Source organism: Balaenoptera borealis (assembly GCF_965194805.1).
Source record: "Balaenoptera borealis genome assembly, chromosome: 20".
Classification (NCBI taxonomy): domain Eukaryota; kingdom Metazoa; phylum Chordata; class Mammalia; order Artiodactyla; family Balaenopteridae; genus Balaenoptera; species Balaenoptera borealis.
In genome coordinates this window covers 22,369,326-22,392,750 of record NC_138879.1, presented here as the reverse complement: position 1 = coordinate 22,392,750, position 23,425 = coordinate 22,369,326, and the positions used below count along the sequence as shown (strand labels likewise).

The 23,425-nt window shown below is 60.2% G+C and overlaps 1 protein-coding gene across 2 annotated transcripts; it reads right to left on the bottom strand.

The window, feature by feature from the left end:
* Nucleotides 1–4,560: 4,560 nt before the first annotated feature.
* Nucleotides 4,561–22,180, bottom strand: ADAM11 (ADAM metallopeptidase domain 11). Of its 2 annotated transcripts, XM_082373600.1 has the most exons (27): nucleotides 22,035–22,180; nucleotides 21,399–21,574; nucleotides 13,339–13,415; nucleotides 13,105–13,171; nucleotides 12,029–12,114; nucleotides 11,872–11,947; nucleotides 11,419–11,485; nucleotides 11,279–11,346; nucleotides 10,863–10,937; nucleotides 10,711–10,782; nucleotides 10,339–10,505; nucleotides 9,716–9,800; nucleotides 9,502–9,592; nucleotides 9,334–9,385; nucleotides 8,725–8,824; nucleotides 8,571–8,642; nucleotides 8,369–8,461; nucleotides 7,905–7,985; nucleotides 7,310–7,360; nucleotides 7,143–7,206; nucleotides 6,817–6,916; nucleotides 6,489–6,608; nucleotides 6,229–6,397; nucleotides 6,025–6,139; nucleotides 5,847–5,937; nucleotides 5,181–5,198; nucleotides 4,561–4,653 (listed from the first exon to the last, which is right to left on the bottom strand). In XM_082373600.1, the coding sequence occupies exons 1-27, from the start codon at nucleotides 22,099–22,101 to the stop codon at nucleotides 4,638–4,640; spliced, it is 2,316 nt and encodes a 771-aa protein (XP_082229726.1). In that variant the 5' UTR covers nucleotides 22,102–22,180; the 3' UTR covers nucleotides 4,561–4,637. The 2 variants fall into 2 exon arrangements, with proteins under 2 accessions (XP_082229726.1, XP_082229725.1); XM_082373599.1 differs by lacking the exon at nucleotides 4,561–4,653 and having other exon boundaries at nucleotides 5,055–5,198.
* Between the last annotated feature and the right edge of the window lie 1,245 nt (nucleotides 22,181–23,425).

Sequence of the window (23,425 nt, the reverse complement as noted above, 5' to 3'; positions counted from 1 at the left end):
TCTGGGATAGTGATTTTATCTACTTTTTTGTTTCTACTTTTGAAAAATCAGATACCTGGGAATTCCTTGCAATAGGTGGTCTTTTTAAAAAAATTTTGGCTGCACCGTTAGGCATGCAGGATCTTAGTTCCCCAACCAGGGATGGAATCTGCACCCCCAGCAGTGAAAGTGTGGAGTCTTAACCACTGGACTGCCAGGGAAGTTCTGCAATAGGTGGTCTTCACAGTAAGTTTAATTTCTGGTTCCACATCACACTTTTTAGGCACCACTCTGCCAGAACTGCCTAACATGTTCTGAAACCCAAGTAAGTACAGGTTTCCCCCACTATCTGAAAGTAGAGCGTTCCTAGGAGAACTTTCATAAGCCAAAATGGAGTACAGCAAAGAAGCAATTACCTTAGGACACATCTTGCTAACGAATGCACAAAATAAATCAAGATAAAGCACCAATGCTCACAGTGCATCGGCAGCGTGGTGCTGCGTGTGGTTCCTGGGGAAGGAGCTTGGCGGTGCCGCTCTCTCTGCTTGGGGTGCTCGAGGCCTCTATAAGGGCTGTTGCAAACATGCTGAACGCCATTTTCACCTTTCATTTTTTTTTTTTTAATTTTATTTATTTATTTTGGGCTGCGTTGGGTCTTCATTGCTGCACGCGGGCTTTCTCTAGTTGCAGCGAGTGGGGGCTACTCTTGCGGTGCGCGGGCTTCTCATTGCGGTGGCTTCTCTTGCTGAGGAGCACGGGCTCTAGAGCGCACGGGCTTCAGTAGTTGTGGCGCACGGGCTCAGTAGTTGTGGCTCGCGGGCTCTAGAGCGCAGGCTCAGTAGTTGTGGCGCACGGGCTTAGTTGCTCCGCGGCATGTGGGATCTTCCCGGACCAGGGATCGAACCCGTGCCCCCTGCACTGGCAGGCAGACTCCTATCCACTGCGCCACCAGGGAAGCCCTTTCATCTTTTTTTAATAGAAGTAAAAATCCTCTTCGAATTTCTTTCAGTTAAGAAAACAGGTACTAATGTAGGTCTCTTGTAAAAGCAAAGGGGCATAAATTGAACTTTCAGAAAACGGGGGATGTCTGTACTTTTCAGATTATCTGTTTGGACCAGATCTAATTGTTCCATTCCAGCCTACAGAGCCTGGCACCTGGGCAGATGGGAAGTGCGCTGGCATCAGAGGTGCTACGTCCCCGGCATTCCCGCTGCCCACCCCCCTCCCCTGCGCCTGCTCCGTGGCCTCCTGCACCTCTGTGCACCCACGCAGGTAACATGTGGGGCTCCGGGCTGGGCCTGAGGCTGAGCGGCTGGTGTGAGCGCCGACCTACAAGGGCCAAGTGCTGAGCCTCCCGAGTCCTCCGCCAGTGCCTGTCGGCAGGCACACTTTTCACCACCTGAAGTATCAGCTGTATCTACACATCAGACCGAGTTTGAAGGTCACCACGGGCCCAGAACTGAGAAGGGGTATGCACGGGGATTGGCAGAGTTGAGAGGCAGGAGCAATGAAGTTAAAAGCAGGGTTTCCAGCCCAGAACAGAGAAGAGAGGGCAAACCTAGACTTCCGGTCATGACTGAGGTTTGAGAGCGATTCTTGCCGGGCTGCCTCACCCGTGAACCCAAAGGGAAAAAGCTGACCTTCTGCAGTGGGGGAGTCTGGGGGTAGAGGTTCCAGATGTGCTGGGGGATTGAGATGCCGGAACAGGGTGGGGACCAGGAATTTAGGCCCGCACTGCCCCGAGTCCTACTATGTCTGCACGTGGAGGTGGTCCTAGGAATCCTGCCCTTCCGGCGGCAGCTTCTAGCTGCTCGCTCTCCCCAGGCCCTTGCCCACTGCAGCTATTTCTTGCTCCCCTTATCTCTTCTCTACCCTCCCCTTCCTTCATCCCTGCCCCAACCTCTCTCATCTTATCTTTCCCCTGAACAGGCAGGACTTTCAGAGCAAGATATCTGCAGGCCCACAACGCTCTGGAGGGGAGGACGGGAGGAAGAAGTCCTTGGCTCAAACTGGGCCCCCCGTGGGGGAGGGGCTCTCAGCCTTGGCCTTGCTCAGCCCCTTCCCGCCCCAGGCACACTGAGGAAAGAGAAAATTCTCTGCGGGCTCAAGAGCACAGTGCCCTTGGGACCAGATAGCGGTTTTATCCAGCTTTCTGGACTCTCTTGGGAGGTGAGGACAGGCTGCTCTGGCTTCAACCATAAAAGGGAAGGTGGGTCTTCTGCCTGTTGGTAAGATGCTTTCCTAACTCAACTCCCATCTGCTTTGCTGAAGCCAGAGACGGCAGTTATCTTTGTCAGGAGAGCAAGGAAGCGGAAGCGCCAGGCCCTCCACCCAGTCGATGCCTATTTCCTGTCTGGGGATGGAAAACTACGCCCTTTCCTCCCGGCCTCCCAGAGCCCAGTCCTGGGTGCTCCCTTCCCACCTCCAGTGCCCGGTCATCACACCCCCTCCTGGGCCAGAGAGGACAGGGAAGGGTCCTGGGCCACCGTGCGGTCATTTACAGAAAGGAGAGACACAAGTCGGTGTGAGCTCCATGGAGGCCCCCGGACATGATCTGTAATTGATGTTCCTGTTCCCGCCTCCCCACCCCGAGCCCCAGATGACATATTTACAGGATGCCGTATGGAGCCAGTTCCAGGCCCAGGTCAGTGCAGCCTCCCCTCCTCCCTGGGCGCTGCCAGGGTGGGCACTGCCAGGGTGGGGCAGGAGGGTGCAGACAGCTGGGAGCCAGGTGGACTTGTCACAGGAAGTCTTGTGTTCTCCACATGCCCACCCCCACCCCCATGTGCACGCACACACAGACACGCCCGTGTGTGCAGAGGTATTCAGACTTGTGCGGAGATGTGGATCCAAATGCTTGTGCCAGATGCATCGCCACCTGTGTGCACGTGTGTACCACCAGAGGATGCCTTAAGGTACCGCAGCAATAGTGCAAAACCCGGCCCTTAGCCTCCTGCCCCTGCCTCAGTTTGTATAGCTGGTGGGGCAGTACTGGCCAGAGGGGTACCCCATCCACCCCCCTCATTTGGGCAGTGCCAGCTGGAGCTCAGTATCAAGGACCCCACTGCAGCTGCATCCGGCCACCTTAAAGGGTGTCAGTGGGCCTCAGTCCCCAGTTTGCCCTGAGGGGTGGTGCAAATAAACAGGGAGCCATTTCTTCCATGATTCCTCCTCAAAGATGCCCCAGGGGGAGGCAGCTCAAAGGCCCTGGGGTGTTCAGAAACCCCTGCTGGTCTGGGTGGGGGTATCCCTGGGAAGAGGGGCTCTGTTCATTTGTGGCTTTTATCCAGAAGGTAGCTTGCCCCCCAGCTTGCCCCTGCCGGCTGGTTCTCAGCAGTTAAGGAGGCAGCTCCTCTGTCCCAAGCGAGGGTCACGAGGAAAGGCCCTGGGCAGGACTGTGTTTGTGGGGGGACTGAGGAATTCTGCCAGCCTCGGTCTCGGGCTCAGCTGCAGTGGGGATCACAGGACTAATGGGGAAACCGACTGTAAACTTACTACTCTGCCCTGGAGTGGGGTTAGGGAGCAGAATGGGTTTGACGGGGACTTGAGGACTTCTCTAGAAGCTGAGGATCAAACATGAGACTTGCCTTTTCCTACTTCCTCTTGCACATCACAGGCAGAGCCCCTAACCCTCCAGGCACTGGGCCACCCCTGGCCTTCCCGCCTTGGGAGAGTGCTCCCTGGGAAGATGGCCCAGCCTGGAACCTCCAGGCCACGCCAGGGGGCACCTAAACCCTGAGTCAGAATCACCCTTCTTGAAAGGGGGAAGGTGCCATGTTATTTTAGGGACTGTATTTTCTAGGACCGTCCCCCCAGTACATGTGTCCTGGCAGGGACAGCAGGACGGTTGTTTTGGAATCGAAGACAATCTGGGACATGTGGTTGCCGTACCCATAACCTAGGCCTTGGGCACGGAACAGGCAGCTTTGGTTTGAATCAGCACTCGTACTTCTCTCCAAGCTCAGCAGGGCTGGGCGGAGGGGGCAAGCAGGGATGCCAGGCCCCTGCCTGGCTTGGGGACGACGTCTGTGTTCAGTGAGAAGATTCCAGGTGTGACCATCCCGGGGGAGGGATGGGGGGGATGGTCAGACCTCAGCTCCTCCAGTCCTTCCTGAAAATGTCAGAACATCCCCACAACTGCCCTGGCCCCAGCACCCCCAAAGTTACATTCATCAGTTGAGATTCAGTTAAAAAAAAAAAAAAAAATGTAGATGTCAGCCCTCTCCCCCTAGGTCCCAGAGAGCTTAAACCCTGCCTGGTCCCAGCTGCCTGGTTTTGAGGAGGGGCCATCCCAGGCCACGCCCACTGGTGGCTGCCTGCCCCACTGGGGCACCCCTCTAGCCCTCCCCCCGCCCAACTTGAGCTGTGGCAATCTGTGATGATGGAAGGTACATTCACACAGGGAGAGTTGGTGTGCAAGGCCAAAGCTGCATGAGGTGGGGTGGGGGACCGTGGGGGAAATGCCCTCCAGGCCTGGTCCACCCTGGTGGTGTGAGGGCAGGGCCACAACCCGGCCCCAAGCCCCTGTAGGGCCAGGAGTTGAAGGGCTGAGCCCGGAAGACATTTGCACGATGCCTCCCTCCGTGGCTGGGCGGGGGCAGCCTCCTGGTTCAGGGCCGAGATGGTGGACGCCAGGCTCGGAGGGAGGGGGAGGGCACTTAGGCCCCTCCAGACCTGGAATGGAGAGGGGCATCAGGGGAGGATATAAGGCAGGGCCCAGAAGGAGAGCCCTCGAGCCGGGCCCCGGGAGGTCAGTGCTGGGCCCTGGAGGCGGCAAGTCACAGGCTGGCCAGGGAGGGGATCTGGCGGGAGGTCAGACAGCGGTGACATGAAAGACAAAACAGATGGGACGCAGAGGTAGGCTCCCTTCCCAGGGGTTGGGGCCTGTGTGGGCAGGGGCACAGCTCCAGGGTCCACGGGGCCAGAGGTGGTCTGGCCGTAGGAAGGGCAGGAGTTAAACGACCAAGGCCTGAGGGGGTGGGTGGACTGGAGGAGGGGGCAAGGGGCAAGTTGAGGACTCTTCCTGGGGTGGGTGGGGTTCTCCCACCCCTGTAGTGATGGCAGTGACAGCAAGGGTGGAGGAACCAGCCCCAGCTCCCCAGCCACAGAATGCGAGGTGACGAATGAGATGGAGGAGACAGGGACAGCGGGAGGGATGACGTGGCCGGCGTCACACTGCCCCCTGCTGGGTCGGGTCATACCTTCCTCGGCGGATGTTTCTTCAGGAGCCAAGCAGAGGACAGGCAGAGAAAGGAAAAGGAGCCATCTGTGACCTTCTCCTTCTCCCAGGGAGGGGCCTTCTGGCTCCCGGGAGACCCTTTGCCCCAGAGATGGGCCAGGGGCCCCGGGACCTAGACGCTAATGACAGGCCCAGGGAGAGCTACCAGGAATACCTACTGAACTTGGGTCCTGGGTTTGAGTCCTGACTGCAACTAACTCACCGCATGACCCTGGGCCTCAGGTCCTCCTCTGTACACTCAGGGGTTAGACCAGCTCGAGGGCCCCGGACACGGGTGCCCACAGAGCACCGTAGGCTGGGTGGGGCCTGGGGACGGAGGACTCGGGCAGCCCCCTGCTCAGCTCCACTCTGTGGCCAGGCTGGGACGCACTGAAGCACAGGGGCCCCCATCTTCTCATGTTTCAAGAGAAGCTGGAAATCAGGATTCTTAATGTAAAATCTCCTGGTTTTTTAAATGTGAGCAACCAGTTTTTTTAAATGTTAAGATGCTGCGGGCTGGCTTGGATTGTGATAGGCGAGCTCCGGTTTGGCTAACCTCTCAGGGAGACCCCCTCAACTCCAACAGCCTGGGGTTCTGATAACCCCAGAGGATGCCAGGTGGGGGGCAGGGGCCGTGTGTGTATCTTACTTAAATCCCCAGCCCGTGCCGCCCAGGACGATGGCTGCAACCAGGACAGCCCCAGCGATGGAGCCGATGATGATGTTGGTGCCGCTGGGACCTAGGGAGGAGGGCAGGGCTCAGCTGGCAGGGACAGTCATGGAGGACAGGAAGGATGGAGCCCCACCCCGGCCAGCTCCAGCCTCACCCTTATATCTCTCTGTCTCCCCTGTGGGCAGAGACGTGGGCAGGGGGTTGTGGATACTGCAGTCCTTGCCCGTCCAGTCTGGCTGACAGATGCATTTCCCTTCATTGCTGCAGACCTAGAGGTGGGGTGGGGCCAGTAGAGATGAGCAGGGCCCTGTCCCCACTTGTAAGCCCTTCCCCTGATCCCTGACCTCCCGGCACCCACCCCTTGGTGGGAGCAGATCCGGTGCTCCCCGCTGCCAGGGCAGGTGCTGAAGTTGAAGGCAGAGGCTGGCAGGCAGCGATGGTCCAGGCACAGCATGTTGGGCCCGCAGGCTGTGCCGTCCTCTACGTAGCTCAGGTCTGAACCATCGGCCAGCTGCACATGGCCACCCCTGGGGAAACATCACAGCCGACCTCTGCCCTTGCCCCCGACCCCATCACGGCTGCAACCTCCCCTTCCCCAGCCATGGTCCCAGCCCACACCTGCAGTCCAGCTCCTTGCCCTGGTGGTAGAAAGTGACGCTGCTGATGTCTCCCCCTAAGTCCCCCAGCCGAGGAGCTCCAGAAATGTTGACACAGAGGAGGAAGCCACAGAGCACATCCCTGTTGGGGTAGTGTGGAGACAGTGGGCCCCAAGTCTGACCTCAGACCCAACAACTGACCTCGTATCTGCCCTCTCCCCATCCCCTGATTTTTCACATAGTCTCCCACTGGGACTCATAGCCCACCCCATCTCTGAAAAAACCCTGCCCAGCCCCAGAGCCCCAGCCCCAAAACTGGGGAAGCCCAACCAGGAGCTTTGACTACTCACTGTTTATTGCACTGGACCCAGCCTGACCCCTTGCGCCCACAGTTCCCACGTTCTGTCCCCTCCACGTTCAGCTTCTCGTAACAGAAGCGATCAGCAGCCGCTGTAGGGAGATGATGCCAGGCGTCACCCCACCCACTCCAGAACCCACCTGGGACCTCAGGCCTGCACCTCCAACACTGGCCTGACCCCAAGTCCAGCTGGGTCCCTGAGATCCTGGGGAGCTGCACATCTGGTGCAAGGCATTTCAGCCAGAGCCTGCCCCCGCTCCAGCCTCTCAATTCCAGGTACTGCACAGTCCCCTCTCCCATCTCCAGCCAAAGACTCACCATGGCCCCAAAGGGCCTGGCACTGCCGGTCCCGGGTTTTGCAGCGACCTCCGTAGCAGCGGCCCTGAGGGACAGACAGGAGACAAGGGACACAGACACTGAGGACAAGACAAGAGACTGCACTGAGCCAGAGACCCAGAGTGGGTGGAACCTCCACCCCATCATACCTGTTCGTGATCACAGTAGTAACCATCCAGCTTGTGCAGGTTGGGGGGACACTGCGGAGAAAGGGGCTGGACTGAGTAGAGCTGACCCAGGACTGGGAGCTGAGGTCGGCCCCAGGGAAGAATAAAGGGGTGCCAAAGGCCCACCAGGTGGGGGCTCAGGTCACAGGGCTCCTCCAGGTCAAAGACAAGAGGAGGGAACTCAGACCACATGGATTGGCAGGTCCCATAGCTTCTCCAGTCTCCCTCAGTTTCCTGCACCTCCTTCACAGGGCTGGGAAGACTAAATGCCTGGTATGTAATAAGTACTTAGAGGTTAAATAATATTATTATCCACTGTGATCCCTAGTAGACACCAGGCACTGCGCCAGGCACTGGGAACACCAGCCAGACTATAAATACTGGTTCAACGATTGGAGGAGCAAAGCCAGAAGGCATGAAGAACTCCTTTCTCAGATGAGAAACTGAGGCTGATCAGCGGCGGCGACTACAGCAGCGGAGAGGAGGGGCGCGCAGAACAGTCACCCAGCAGAGCCAAACGGATAGGGATAGTGGTTGCCTCGCTCGGGACTCCGCAGGGCGGCCGGGACGGACGGACCTGGCTCGAGTCCCCGGTGCAGGTCTCCGCGACGTCGCATTCGTTCACGGCCTCTCGACAGGACACACCCCGCGGCTCGTACTAGGGAAGGGATGCATCGCGGGGCTGAAGCAAGAACCACTGACCCCTCGTCTTCCCGCCTCCTCGGCCCGGTCCCTGCCCGCTCCCTGCCCGCTCCCTGCCCACTCAGCACCGCCCCCAGGTCCGTTCACGGCTCCGCCCACCCCGCTACTTCTCAGCAGGTGCTCCGCCCCACTCCCCGTAGCTCCGCCTTCAACAGAACGGAGAGGGCCGCACGCCCAGCTCCTCCCTCCCCGTTGGTGCTTTCTTCGCGTCAAGCCCCGCCCCTACAGATTTGCCTCCAGCGGCTCCTCCTCCTTAAGTCCCGCCCCCTATCTGGACGTCCGCAGCCCAGTCCCTCCCGGTCCCCGCTCCTTCCCGTCCCAGCGGCGGGTCCCCCTCACCTTGCAGCGGCGACAGCAGAGCCCGTCGCTGCACATGGCGTCGTGAGTCAGGGTGCATTTCTTGCAACAGTTCCCGCCCGCGCGGCTGCACTCCTGAGGGACGCAGGGAGAGGGCGAGCCCTGACCCTCCCCACCCAGACCCTCCCTCGCACTCACCCCTGCGTTCCCCGCCCCCCACCTGGCACCAGCACCAGTCTCGCACCTGCACCGAGCCGCAGTCGCACTCCTCCCCCGCCTCCACGAAGCCGTTCCCGCACTCAGGCGGGTCCAGGAGCTGGACGGGGAAGGGGTGTCGGGAGTCTGGCCGGAACCCTGCCCAAGCCCTGCTCCCACGTTCCCAGCCCTGGGGCTGGTACCTTGAGGGGCTTGTTGAAGAGGCAGCTCCCGCCGCCCTCCTGCAGAAACTGGTTATACTCGTCGATGCTACAGCGCGAGAACTTGCGGGGTAGGTAGAACCTGGGTAGGGATGAGGGGACCGTGCCGCTAAGTCCCCGCCAGCCCACTGTCTCGCCCCTTCTCAAGATTGGGATGGGGTGCACCGGCGGACTCGGTCACCATCTCGAGGAGGCTGAAGATCTATGTGCCTGGACACTGCATGAGAATTCTCCTGCCTGCCCATCAAGGGGGAGTGGGCAGGGGACGCCGCTCCTGGTTTCTCCCCGAAACCTCAGGACTCCGGGAGTCGGAGGTTTGTGCGCCAAGGAGGGAAGGTGCCTCCAAATGAGGCTTTGGCGGCGCCCAGTGGCGACAGTGCGCACCTACAAGCCTGAACAATTCGGGCGTCCTGCTGGGGAATGTGCGTCTCCCTATGCAGTGTCCACAGACAGCTGCGCTTCCTGGAATTCTGAGTGGTCCCGAGAGAGAACTCGGTCTCTTGAGGCCACCGGGTCCAGAATGTCACCCAGTGCTCGCTCTGAGACTCCCTTTGCCCAAGATCCTCCCCCATTTTGTCCCCAAGAACTCACCCAGTGTCCTCCATGATGCAACCCAGCCAGTTGTCCGGACATTTGCAGTCCCCTGAGAGGTGAGCCAGGTGAATATAAGGGAGGGTGAAGAACCGCCCCCCTCCCGTGGACACCCTCTTCATCTCTAGAGTGTGGGTCTGGGCGGGGTGTGAGGGTCTTCACTGATACCTGCCGAGCTCCGGTGTTTATTCCACATCATGCCCAGGTTCTGCCCCAACGTCTGGGCCAAGGTCACCGCCATGGCCCCCATGTTGTCATACTTGGGGTGAGGAAGATGGAGCACAAAGATGTCTACATCCCTCCCAAAGGCACAGGGCTCATGCCCTTCGCAGCCCCTCTCCTTCCCACCCCGCACCCCAGCCACGCCCCCCACACTGCTCACCTCGTTCACACCCCCACCCCTGGACAGCGAGCAGATGCCCCCCACGTAGGCAGCGCCACTGCTGCTGCTCTGGAAAGTTCTGCCCCTGGAAGGGAGAGGCTTGTCAGGAGAACCCACTGCCTTCCCCGTGGTGGCTCCCCTGGGCTCTGATGGGGAGACAGGTGAGCCCCCCCTCCATGAGGAGGTGAGTTCTGCCCTTCATGTCAGTCTGTGTGACCTCAGGCAATCCCCTTCCCTTCTTTGGGTTCATTTGCCCTTAAGCCAAATGAGGGATTCCTAATAGATCATCTCTAACTGCAAGGACCTTTTATCAGATTTTTTTCCCCTACCAGGGCATTGGAAGGGATGCCCTGAGGAAGGGATGCTGGGACCATTTGAAAGGGGAAGAGGGGACGAAGGGGAGGTTATGGGCAGAGGAAGACCACCGGTGGTAGGGAAAAGGGGCCTGAGCCTAAGATGCAGGAGAAGATGCCCAGCCACTGCTGCAAATGGCTGAGAGTAGGTACAAGGGGAGCCCAGTCCCCACACCCTGCAAGCGCGCCTGGCCCAGAGCCATGTTCAGTAACCCTGTGCACCGCAGCCACCAGCAGAGGCTGGCAGGGTTCATGGGGTGGGGGACTCACGAGAAGAGGTGGGTGGCATCACTGGGCTCAGGCAGGCCCTCCCGCCGGTAGACCATGAGACGGGCCAGGGTCTCCAGGAGGTCATCCTGCACCTGGATCTTGTCCCCATCTGCCCACGTTTCCATGGCAACCAGCACGATGCGGGTATTGAGCTGTTCCTTGTACATCTGGGCCAAGAGGGGAGAAGATGAGGAGGGGGCTGGAGGGTGGGAGTGGGTGTGGGGGAACAGGGCTGGAGGAAGGTCTCAATCTGTCCTTCCAGGAAGTGGGGGTCAGAGGCTGACAGTGTCCTTGAGAGCTCACCCCGAGGATGCGTGCGGTGGCGTGGGGGGTGGGAGGAGAGGGAAGGGAAGGGAAGGGAGGGCTGCTCACCACATCTGCCAGGTTCACTACGGACTTGGCAAAGTTGCTGGTGAGGACCACCGACTGTCGCATCTGCTCAAACTGGGAGAGAAGAGAGTGGGCGGAGGGCGAGTCTGCTTCCAGCCCCTCCTCCCAAAGTCGCTCCCAGCCTGGGACTGTACCAGCTGGTGGTCGTTGATCACAATCAGCTCCACATACTTGGTCTCACTGTGCACTGTAGGGTGGCCCCGGCGGACCTGGGGGGGGAGGTGGGCACTTGGAATCAGTCCCCTCCATGCCTGGCATCGTGGCCAAGCCACAGACAGACTCAAGGTGGGGCTGGACTCCAGCCAGAGACAGTGTCAGCTCCCCACTGGTGCGGGTCCCATCCAGCCTTGGTACCAGGGCAGGCAGCCTCGGTTTGCCTAGACACTAGTGGTAGGGCCTAGGGTGGGCGCTTCCTGCCAGAGGTGGTTCCCTGGCTTCCAGCCACATCAGTCTGAGCCCTCCTTTGCCCCGCCTATGGATGGGGGTGTCCTCCTGCTCCGGGCCACAGCCCGAGGTCTCTGCAGCAGGAGGTCTGTGCGGGCCCCCGTACCTGCCTTTTCCTTCTCAGCCTTGGTCGGTTCGGAGAAGCAGAATGGGCAGGGGCAGCAAACAGGCAGCCTGGGGGGAGGGTGCCGGTGAGGGGGGGGGGCACAGTCGGCCCCCTCCCTAGCCCCATTTTCCCTCCCTTACCTGGTTCCCTGCATCCGAGGGGGGCTGGGAGGAGAGGGGTCCGGTAAATGAGGTGGGGAAGGGGTCCCTGCAATGAGGGGAAATTAGTTCTTGGGGAGGCCGACCAGATCTGCTCTGAGCCCAGTTGCGGGGGAACATCTCCATCCCTTCCCCCCACCCCACCCCAGGGTGACCCAGAACTGGCCAGAGCTCCCATGTCGGATCTGATCTCCCAGATGCTCAGATTCCGGGGTCAAGACCTGGGGGCACCCTTAGAGATAGGGGCAAAGGACACTGGAGCCTGATGGGAGGTTACCTGGGGGACAGAGGGGACATTGGAGCTGGGGGCACGGGAGAGGGCAGTGAGGCTGAGGTTACCAAGGCAGGAGGATGAGGAGGCAGCAACAGCCACTGCGGTGACAGCCATTGGGACGAGCGTGGCAGGGCTGTCAGAGGGGCCAGGGAGGGGCTCACCTGGAGGGTTTCCCGAGGCCTGGCCACCTCGTGGGGCTCCATGATGTAGGTGAAGTTCCCGTCAGAGAAGACCCCACTGCAGCGAGAGAGACGCAGCTCCCCACCGTCCCCAGGGCTGGAGGCTCATCCCGGCCGCCCAGCCCCTCCCCATACTCACTGCAGCCCCTGGCAGGTGGAGAGGGCAGCAAAGGAGTGCGGGTTCCCTCGGAGCCTCCCCTGGTAGTAGCAGTGGTCTCCAGCCCCCTGGGGGAGCAGAGAGCATGAGTGGACATGCTCCCTTCCCCGCATGAAGGCAGGAGGACGGGTGAGGGCTGCTGAAGCTGCCCCGTGTGCAGGGCTGCGGTCCCTGGATACACCTGGGGATCTGGAGCCGGGCTCTGCTCTGGCTATGCTCCTAATTTGCTGTTTCACCCTGGGCAAGTTCCTAGCCCTCTCTGGGCCTGCTTTACCTCACCTACAACGTGAGGACTTTGGGGCACATCAGTGGCTCTTAAGCATGAGTTGGGGCTGGTACAGGGATCACAGGCTCATTTGAGAATAGCTGACGTTCATATAGCACCTACTGTGTGACAGGCACCGTTCTAAGCACTTACCATGGATCAGCTCACTTAATCAGATGAAAGCTATGGACTCACCCCCAACACACACACACCATTTCACACACGGTGTGTTCACAGACGCCACAGCCTCTGTGGACCACCCCTGGACGCATGGTCTGTGGCTGAGGAAATGTGAGCAGCGTGTGTCCTCCTGGTCAGGCTCACAGATCAGAGGGGACGAACACCCCCTCCCCTCTGCTTCCTGCAGAATTACTTGTGCTCCAGTTACTGAACAGTCTGGAGGGGGAGGGCCGAGGCTATTTATAGACACTCATTCATCTTTGCTTGCACCCCTGGGCCTTCAGGGCTGGGACCCTGGGGTCCCAGGCAGCCCGGAATTCCCAGGGCCTTGGTGCTGAGCAAGAGGGGCATTCCCCCAACCGCCCCCTGCCAGAAGATTCTGGGCATGGAGCAGTGGGGGTCCTGGAATGTCTCCATGCTGGCAGACAGGGTGGCTGGGGGTCAGCCCTCTGGAGCTGGGCGAGGGGCGCTGAGGGCACCATGCCATTCGACAGGCCACCCTGACTCCAATCCTGGAGGGGCCAGGCCCATCCCGAGTGTAGAATATACCCCAGACCCCATCTCCACCGGCCACCTTCATTCCACCTCCCCATCCCCTTCCAAAGGCACTCACGGTGCTGTGCTGGGTTGGCCCCTCCCGGCTGAAGTGGCGCTCCACATATTGCGAAGAGAGAAGGTGACTGGAACAGACAGAGTGGCAGGAGGAAGGAGCGGGTCACAGTGGGGCTGGGTCCTGTTTGGGTCCCACCACAGCTCAGATCCAGGTGCCCTGCCCAGCCAGCCAAGCCCAGGCCATGCCTTGCCCGCCCGCCTGCTGCCCTTCCCTCAGATTCAAGGCCACACTCACTGGTTCAGCTCCAGGTCCAGAGTGAAGTTTGAGTTGAAGGCTGGGATGACAAAACTCACCTGGGCCAGGTGGACAGGCTGGGAGAAAGGGGGGGAAGGCAGAAGGGGAGTCAACCTGGGGAGGCCTGAAGGTGGGAACTGGGGGGACTGGGGAAACCCAGGGAGTAACCCTGGGGAGGGGATGGCCCAGGCCCAGCAGCTGTGGGTACCATTGATCTAGGGGGAAGATGCTTTCCTCCAAGCTCATCTTCCTCCAAGACCCTGTTCCTTTCCTGGGGGGAGGGGCAGGAGCGCGCATCCCGGGGCACAGGCCTCCCGGCTCTCTGGGTGCCAGCCCACCCTCTCTGGTGTAGGTGCCTCCCTGGGGCCAGTCTACAGTAGGGATGGGCAGGGGCAGCTCAGCCTGCCCACTGCCTCACGCCAGGCCCTCCCTGCTGCTGGCAGGGCCACGCTCACCCACAGGTGAACTAAAGGGAGGCCCCGAGAAGTATCATGGGAAAGAGGCAAACAGGAGATGGGGTGCAGTTGCCATCCTGTCAGGAGGAAAGAACTTGGTTCCTCTACCCCCGAGTCCATTGCCCTCTTCCTCACCCAAAGCAGCTCATCTTTGATATTTCAATCCCATGGTTAATTTTTAAACACGGAAGTTTTCCTGATAAATTTTTCAGAGGGGCCTTTGCAGTGGGGCTGGGAGGCTCCAGGTTGTCATGGCAACGTACCAGGCCAGAGCAAGATGGCTGCCCTCCCGAGCCTGGGTGCCCAGCTACTGTAGCAGGTGGGGATTCCAGACCTGACGCTAGTGTTCCTGGAGGGAAAGCGACCCCAAGAGAAGAAGGGGCAGGAGGGTCTGGGCTGAGGAGAAGTCAGCCTTCTCGGCCCCCCACGTCCCCACCCCAAGCCGCAGGTCTTACAGAAGATCTCAAAGCACGGGAAGGGCCTGAGAGGGGCTGAGCCTTCTCACCCCGTCCGTTTAAGAAGACTGAAATCCAGATCCCCAGATGAGGGGCCCACCACTGGGCTGTACAGATGTGAGGAAGTTTGTTGGCTGCCTTTCTTTCGGGGGGAGCAGGTTACAAGGTGGAGGGGAGCCCCGATGTCACAAAATTCCAGAGCCTGGTGCTAGTCGGCTTCCTGATCAGCCACCTAGACTTCTAATCTTCATGAGTGCTTGTATGTGCCAGGCATTGTTCTAAATACTTCACAGGTATCATCGTGTTTGATCTTCACTACAACCCAGTGGGATAGATGCTAATGTTATCCTCATCTGACATATGGGGAAACTGAGGCACAGAGAGGCTAACTAACGTGCCCATGGTCGTAAGGCTAAGAAGTGGCAGAACTGGGATTCAAGCCTAGGGAATCAGCTTCTAGGGCCTTCTCCCCTCAAAGGTGAGGTAAGATGGAAACGGCCCAGTGTCCATGAGAGGCCCTGGGAGTCAGGGTGAGGTAGGCAGCCCTCTGATCCCCAAGGACACTGACTCACCCCACCCCAGGCTGACCGAGGCTCCAAGCTCCATCCTGAGCCCCTAGAGCATCAACCAGATTTGAAATAGAAAGTCAAGGACAAGGAGTCACTGCTTCCCTCTCCCCACCTTGGCCTGGACCATCTCTGCCCTTCCCCTGCCCCTGGGCCTCGACCAGCTCTGTCCCCAATACCCTAACTCCTTGGTCTGGACCATCCCTGCCCTCCCTCTCCCCTCCTGGACTTGGACTATCTCTGCCTTCCCCACCCATCCCTGTCTGGACCACCTCTGCCCTCTCTTGCCCTCAGGTCTGTTCCTGCTTGTTCTTTCTGGCCCCCACCGACAAGCCTCTATCCCGGCCCCTATGCTGGCCACCCAGGAGAGCAGCCTGTCCAGGTCCCTTGCCTTGATTCCACTCTCTAAAGTTGGTAGCCTCAGGGATAATCCAGCAACCTCTCTGAGCCTCAGATTTTCCCACTGAAAATGGTAAGATGAGCCCAGATGCAAGGCTGCAAGGTTGCCTTGTGTGGTAGAGGTTGTCCTGGACCTGGAGGATTCTGGAAGAGTCGACCTTGGTGCTTGCAGAGTCTCCCCCGCTCAGAAAGTCAGCGAGCTAACCCATCTGGCCTCCCCACTCTCTGTGCAGACCAAGCTGACCCCAAATCAGGGTAAAGCCAGGAACGATGCGGGAGCAGACACCAGGTGGCCTTTGTCCCCACCACTTCCTGCAGCCTGCCGAGGCCTCATCCCTCTCCTTACCTGGCAAGGCCTAACTGTGGGGCTGGGAGGCCCTCTTCCCCAGCAGGACACAGGGTTCAGGCCAGGTAGGATCCTGGGGCAATGCAAGGGCAGCTGCTGGGTCTGGGAGACAAGCCCAGGAGGGGTTGGGGGAGCCACCAAAGGCTATGGGAAGAAGAGGAGGGAAAGTAGATAATGGGGCACGTTTGCCTAACCTGGCCCAATGCAGGGGGACTGGAGGGGACACCCTCTGTCTGCAGGAAGAGAAAGATCAGGCAAAGCCACCTCAGTCCCCAGGACCTCTGTACCCCAGGCGCCTGGGTAGGGGGTTCCTGCTGGCACCAGAGTCTTAACCTCCCCCCGCAACTCACACACTCCCAGCCAAGCTTTCAGCCCATGTTCTATCAAAGCCAAACTGCTCCTGGCCTACTTCCTGCCGGACCTGTCCCTGACCTCTCTCGTTGTCCCTCAGTCCCTCCCTTGGGAGCCCCGTCTGTCCCCGACTGCTGCCCTCCTTTGCGCCCAGCTCAGCGCTGCTGGTGACCGGCCGACCGGGCCTCCACCCTGTGCCCCGTGCTTGCCTCTTGCTCCCCGGCCACCGGCTCTCACGTGCTCAGGCTCATTTGATCTCAACCTGCCCGGGCAGTCTGGTGCTCATTTTATAAACGCCAGGGAGGGACACTTGGAGGTGACTGGCCCAGGGCCACGCTGGGGAGGAGCTGGGTCAAGGCTCACCCTCGGGCCGGAGTTCCTGTCTCTCATGGCCGCTGTGACCACCTGGCTGCAGTGACCTCACCCTCCCCTGTCACCAGCTGGTCTACTCTCCAGGCACCTGCTTGCCCCCCACCAGATATGAGTGTGGAGGCAAGGAGGCAAAATCCCCGCTGAAGTCCCAGCATCACAGATACAGATGCCAGGACTCCACCCCAGACCTACAGAATCACAGTCTCGGGAAGGGGAAGCCTAAAGATCTTTCTGGTTCCCAAACACCCCAGAAAGTCTGAACATCCAGGCGCTACCCCTCAAACAGTTACCCTGAATTCCCTCCTCCCGAGCCTCCATCTCCTCCCGGGACCTTCTCCTCCTCACCCTCGTCTGTGACCACAGAGCACGCACCCACCCACCCCACCTGACGGGGCTTTGGCCCCTCTCTATCCCTGGGACCTCAGGCACATCGATTTCTTTGGTCACTGATTCAACTCTTCACAGGGGTGGCCTTTAGTCCCCTGGGGTTCGGGCTACACCCACCTTTTTCCTTGCCCAGGGGCTCAACACTTATGTTGAAGGAAAGGCATCAGAAGGCACAAGTGAGCTGCATACCCTCTCTGAGCCTCAGTTTCCCCATTGGTAAAATGATGTTGTCATGAGGACTAAATGAAAGCCCTTTTTAATGTGTTATTCTCACAAGGATTAGTAATAATAATAATAAATGAAAAAGGAAGTGTAAATGTTCCAGCTGAACAGTGCTTTGAGGCACTGGAGAAACCATGTGGGCCGGTGGTGGCAGAGGGGGAGGAGCCAGAGAGGCAGGAGCCCCACCTGGGAGAAATCCCCGCCTTCCCAGCCCTGGTCCCCCAAGATGCGCTGAGCCTCCACTTTTCGGCAGGACAGCGGGAGTCCCAGATAGTGAGAACAGTTGGACCAACTTCCAATAATGGGATTTGACCTAAATGCTTGAGGACAGAGTGACTCCTTACAGGGTCATTAGTCTCTCTGGGGACAGACTCTGGGCAGCTGGGTCCCTCCAGGCAGCCAGGAGGGGTGCTTTGGTGAGGCCAAGCCCACGGGCTAGAGTCTGGCTGGGGAGGACTCAAGACTCCTGCCACGTTGCCCCTCCCCCAACCCTGCGCGGAGTCTGACAGGTAACCCCAAATGCCCTGGCTCCTGTTCCTGACACCCAGCCCTCATGCCACACCTGGCCCCGGACACTCAGGAGGCCAGATGTTGAACATCTGCTGTTGCTGGATCCCAGGCAGGACACCTGACACCCATCATCTCCTCTAATCCTCGCAGCAGCCTGGACGAAGTGGAAACTACTGTTACCCCCATCTCACGGATGGGGAAGGTGGGGTTCAGAAGGCTTGCCCAGGTCACTCAGTCAGAAGCAGGGGAGCCGGGACCCACTGAGGTTGTCCCACCCCAAAGCCACAGGTACAGCATTTCAAACGTTAGCTGAGCTTCCTGTACGAACTCTCCCTCTGCCCAACCTCATGGCAGGGTTGGTTCAGGGCCCTCCCCGGAGCAAGCTGGGCCCAGCACAAACCCTTCCAGCCACCAGCCCCCTCCTAGGAACCCCCTCCTGCCTCTGATCCCAGGGCAGAGCTGTGACCTTGGCCCAGGTCGGGTACTAGGGCTCCAGGCACAGACCCTGTGGCTTCCTGCCCGTGACTGCCATCTTGCAAGGGGCTGGGGACTGAGCCTTGCCTAACTGCCCCCCCACTCCTCTGCAGCAAGAAAACACGAACACCACAGCACACGCCCTCGGTTAAGGGCTTCCAGGTGGCAAATGCTGGTCTGGGCAGCTCTCACAGGAGCTCAACCCAGTGACTGAGGTCCCCTCTGCCAGCTGACTCCTGGGCCTGGGACCCTCCATCCCCCTGTTCACTAACTCACATCCTGCCCTCTCCTCGGTTCCGAAGGAGGCTGGGTTTTTCAGGGGGAGGCACAACCTGCACAGCCGCTTTGTGTGGATTAGAAAAATGGTCCCTTCAGAACACATGCAGCCTCATGAGCCCTCCGATTCATTCAGCCCACTGGCCCGGGCACCCTTGTGCAGTGAACAACCATCTCAACTGTACACTGTGGCCCTGCTTGTTCTTCTGCCTCACACCCAGCTGCAGGCTCCCCGTGATCCCAGGTTTCTACACTTCCAGAAGCTCCCCGACCTTTCGGCCTCAGGCCTAGCCTGTTTCCAAACTGGACAGAAGTGAGATGTTGAGAGCCGTGGCAAAGAGGGCAGAGTCCCCTGGGCCTCTCTTTGCTGTACCCTTGAGCGAGGGGCCGGCATGCACTGGCTAAGAGGGCTGCCCTGGAAATCAAGCTTGACCATGCTGCTTAAGTGCTGAGTGACCTGGGGTAGTTACTTCACCTCTCTGTGCCTGTTTCCCCATCTGTGAAATGGGAATAATAATAGCCCCACCTCCTGGAGTTGTGATGCGGATGAAATAATTAATAACATAGAAAGGTAGAACAGCACCTGCCTCGTTGACGGCCCAGTAAATTGTAATTTCTCTAGCTTCGAACTCCTTCCTGGACAGCTTCCCTCTCCCTGGTCCCCCCTCACAAAAGCCAGGAGTCTTTCCCCATCACTACCTCCTGGCAGTGGGTGGGTCCGAGATCAATGTTCTTGTCATCCTGATTTGAGGGATCCGGGCTCAGAAAGGTGCTGGCCCAAGGCCAGAGCAGGTGAGCACCCTGGGTCCCACCATCCCAGCCCTGCCGGCCAGCATGTGCCCCCAAACTTGTCACATGACCCACATCAGATGGAGATCTTGCTGCTGACCCAAGACCTTGTTTGGCTTGAGATCCCAAATGGGTGCAAGAACTTCAGACAAAACCACACAGCGGCAGGGTGGGACACTTCCTGTTGGGACATTGGGCTCAATGTTGCACGGGCTCCACCATTGGCCCCTGGGGTTCTGAGGCCAGAAGTGCTCCAGGGAGAAATACCAAGTGGGAGCTAGAGGGGCCTCCTTCCGGTCAGGTGAGAATATTCTGGACGTGTCTTTCTGTCTCCCTTGGTCTTCCTCCACCTTGTGCTGGGGGGCGGGGGGGTTGGGAAATGCCCCCCCTGCGCCAAAACCCAGAGAGTGCCTAGAGGCAGAACGGCACTGTGGGAAGAGCCCTGCTCTTGGAGAAAATCACCCCACTGATTAAGATCTCATTGACTTTGGGCAAGTTACTTAATCTCTCTGAGCCGCAGTTTGCTCATCTGCAAAATGGGCAGACAAAAGTTACCCGCCTTACGGAGTTGTGAGAATTCCACCCCAGGGGAAACTAGGGTACAGACAAGTCAGGACAATGAGTGAGTCTCATTGGGAGGCTGCAGGGAGGTCCCAGGGAAGGCTCAGTCCCAGAGAGATCCCCACTGGAATTGACCGTGACCACTGCCCCACAGCTCCACAGAAGCTCCACTCCCACCCTCCAAACACCCAGTTGGGCTTATTCAGACTTGGTCACTCACACATGTAACACATACACACATGCCACCCACTCACCCAGCAGAGCGACACCCAGAGAGACTCCCCCATCCTCTGCGTACTCAACCACTCCAGTCCAAGCACACCCATCCCCATCTCCCCATCGTCACAGGCACCACCATACCTCAGACTCCTGCCCCCACTCTCTCTCTTCAGGAAGGACTAAACTGAAGGAGCACCCACTCTTCATCCTTCCCTGGCCCCCCAGCTTTCCCTCATCCCTGTCCTCTGACCCCACTGTGGCAGCACCCCATCCTCCAATCTGGACATCCCCTAAAACACCAGTCAGAGTCCCAGTAGCCAGGAACGCAGTCAACTCCCAGCCAACACAGGCTTGGGGTGCACAGTTCACAGGCAGGGGGCCACCAAGGAAGAAAGTCAGACTAAGGGCCAAACCCAGCCAGGACACCCTATCCCTGGCCCTGGGACCATCCCTACTGCCCATCTGCCACCTGCCAGGGAGCCTCGGCACTGCCCCAAAGGCAGCCGCCACCCCCTTCCCCTCCCTCCCAGCCCACCTCCCCCGCCCCTCCCCATCTTCACCAGGCCTGCCGGCTCAGGACCATTAACCACCCCCTCCCCCTCTCCACACTGCCCTGAGTGATGGTCCATCTATTATGCATGCCGCCTTCCTGCTCCATTCCATTTCCCCGAGTACCCCCGCCCCCCCCCCCGCACCTCCACAGCCCCCTCCACCCCCCCTAAGGGCTTTTAACCAAGTACATTAGGCAGGGCCAGATGCCAGTCTGACAGATGTCCGCAATGTTAGCCTCCGTTTCCCTGCTTCCTCCCTCTGCCCAGCCCAATCTACCTCCCACCACTCCCAGCTGCCAAAACTTCCCAGACCTTGGTTGTACCCCTCCTTTGAGTCTCTCTCCTCCTATTTCTGCCAGGCCTTTGCCGTCCTGCCCTCGGTGACCCCCTTGGCCTGGCTAACTTTCAGCTTCGAGCTCCTGGAGAGCCTAGGCATGCTGAATGAATATTCCATCTGGGTGATTATTATTCACATGATATTAATTAATTATTAATTGCAATTAATCTCCATTCCCAACCTTCCTCAGGGAGGCAGGAGGGGCCTGGCAGCTGAAAGGGACAGCGGGTGAGTGGAGTTGGCATTTGTGAGTGAGCTTGGGGCCTCGAACATTTTCCCAAGGCCCCACCCACAGCGAGAACAGAAAGGAGAACAATTCGATCAGGGCACAGGGGGAAACTGAGGCAGAAGCAAGCACTAAGCTGGTCCCCAAAGAAAACCACTGAGGGTGGCTGTGGCGGGCACCCAGGAGCCCTAACCCCTGACTGGCCTCTTTGCTGCTTCTTCCTGCCTCTCACTGCCCTCCCCAAGCCCCATCTGGTGTAGGACGGCTTGCTTTGGCAGGAGAGGGGGCTGGCGGAAAGCTGACCAAGGCTGGACTGAGCCCTGGGCCTTCTGGGTCTGCTGAGGGCAGGGGATCCCCACCCTGATGGGAGGGGGCCTGGAGCGGGGCAGGTGGGTGCTCCCACCAGTGGGCTCCAGCACCCCCTTGGCAGCCCATTGTACAGAAGGGGAAGCTGCAGGAGCCGGCTGCTGGCGAGGCAGGCACCCAAGCCCTGGCTGCCCCGTGGTCTCCCCTGGGCTCTAAGGCCTGCTCCAGCCCCTTGGCCTCACTGCCAGCCCCACTCACCGGGCCACCAGGAGGCTCCTGGCGGACCCTGGTGTCCAACTGCTGCTTTCGGACCTCTCCCCCCGAGCTCTCCCCCACCAGACGGCTGGGCTCTGTGACCTCCGGGGCTTCCGGGCCCCCCAACGGGGGAGAGACCCTCCAGCGCAGAGCTCCGGCGGGACCCCGGGTCCCCACACCTGGGGAGAAAAGGCCATAGCTGCAGACAGATGCCCACCGTGGGGCAAGAAACGGGAATGGGGTGGGTACGGCACGCCCATCCCCCACTCTGATGTGGCCCCTGGAACCCTGGGGGGATCTGGGTGGGAGGATCTGCTGCCCTGAAGAGGGAAGAACCCGATGGGGCGGGGGCCAGGAGCTGCACTCCAGCCCGACCGTCACGACTGCCCCCCCACCAAAGCCTCAGAGACCTGCAGAGTCCGCCGGCCGGCGGCAGGGGGCTGGCCGCGGTGGGGGGCCGATGTGGACAGGTGGGTGCACGCACCCTCCCTCCCTCCCCCCCCCCACGCCCTCCCGCGCTCTGGACCGGCTGTCACCCCGAGCACTGCAGGAAAACGTGGCTGCAGCAGAAACCGCCGCAAAACCCGGGGCGGGGGCAGGGAGGGGGCGCCGAGGCCGGGCCGGGCGGGGGTCACTCACCGGGCGGGGGGAGCAGCGGCAGCAGCAGCAGCAGCGCCGCGAACGCCCAGCGCCGCAGCCGCCTCATGGTTCGCTCATAATCCTCCGGGTCCGCGGGCTGCGGCGGCGAGCTGCGCGGCGCGGGCGCGAGGAAGGGCGGGCGGGGAGGCGCGGGCTGCGGGAGCCGCGGGCGGGGGCGCCGGGCAGTCGGGAGAGGGGCGGGTGGGGGGCGCGGGCCGGCGGCGGCGGCGGCGGCAGGGAGGACGCCCGGCTCAGCGCGCTCCGGCCGCGGCCATCCCGGCGGGGCGGCGGGCCGGGTTAAGAGCCGAGCGGCGAGCACGTGAGCGGAGGGCCCGCCCCCGCCCCCCGCGGTCCCCCACCCCCACCCCCAGCCAGGCAGGGCCGGGGCCGCCGCGACGGGAGGACAAAAGAGGCGCCGCCCGGGACCAGCCTTCCCGCCCCTCCTCGGCCCCCTCGGCAGGTGCAGGGCTGGGCGCACGCGGTGTCCACCTCGCGATCCCCTCCTCGGCTGCCCTTGCTTGGGGAGCTCCGAGGACCCGTCGATTCATAGGGGGAGGGAGGCAGGGTACAGAGGGACCCCCGGGCTCTGATCTGGTGACGGCCCTTCTGGGGACCCGCGCGATCCAGGTGCGGGGGCGTGGCTGCCCCGCCTGGGGTCACCCCTCTGGCTTCGTACCCGGGAGAGGGCTTCCCTGGACCCAGTCCCCAGAGCCCTGCTCCACTGAAGGCTATTGGAGCTGGGAAGGCTGAGGCCCCAGGGATGGAAGCGAGGGGCAGGGCCTCTTGTGGCCAACCCGACTCGGTGCCTCTGGGATCTCTCCCCGTGGAGCAGGGCACTGCTGGGTCCTCTCAAACGCTTGGGCCAGACCCCTTTCCATCCAGCAGCCTCCTTCTCTGGGCAAATGATGCCCTTGCCTCCAGGAGGGCTTCAGGCATTGCTGTCACCAGGGGGGCCTCCCCTCACTGGGCTGAGTCCCTCACACAGGGCACCCCAATTCTTTCCCCTTCCCCTAAATATGTAAACTAGCCAGGTAATTTATATGAGGTTAGCATGTCCAATTTCTGTCCCTCCCTTGCCAGCCCACATCTTGAGGAGTAGAAGATACCTCTGCAGCCTCAGCTTCCCCTCTCTTGCCAAACTAGGTTGCCCTGTCTATAGACCATCTGGCCTCCCAACCTACCTCCCCAGCTGTGCTCTCAGCTCAGCTCCCAAGTTCCTGGGCAAGGTGGGTGCCCACACTGGGGGCTTGGGATCTCTGACCCCTGCTAGGGATCCTAAGAGTCAGTGATGGGTTAAGGTGTGGTAAGACGTGAGCACCGCTGGTGAGGCCTCACCCTGACTTTGTGCCCCAAGCCAGAGCATCCTCGCACCCACACTGGGAGACCAAAGA

Excerpts from the sequence above, each read along its gene's own strand:
- ADAM11 (XM_082373599.1), bottom strand. The coding sequence starts at position 22,101 with ATGAGGCGGCTGCGGCGCTGGGCGTTCGCGGCGCTGCTGCTGCTGCTG. Across the intron at positions 10,938-11,278 it reads GGCTGAGAAGGAAAAGGCAG|GTCCGCCGGGGCCACCCTAC; the intron begins GTACGGGGGCCC and ends CTCCCCCCCCAG. Across the intron at positions 6,140-6,228 it reads GGATCTGCTCCCACCAAGGG|GTCTGCAGCAATGAAGGGAA; the intron begins GTGGGTGCCGGG and ends CCCCACCTCTAG.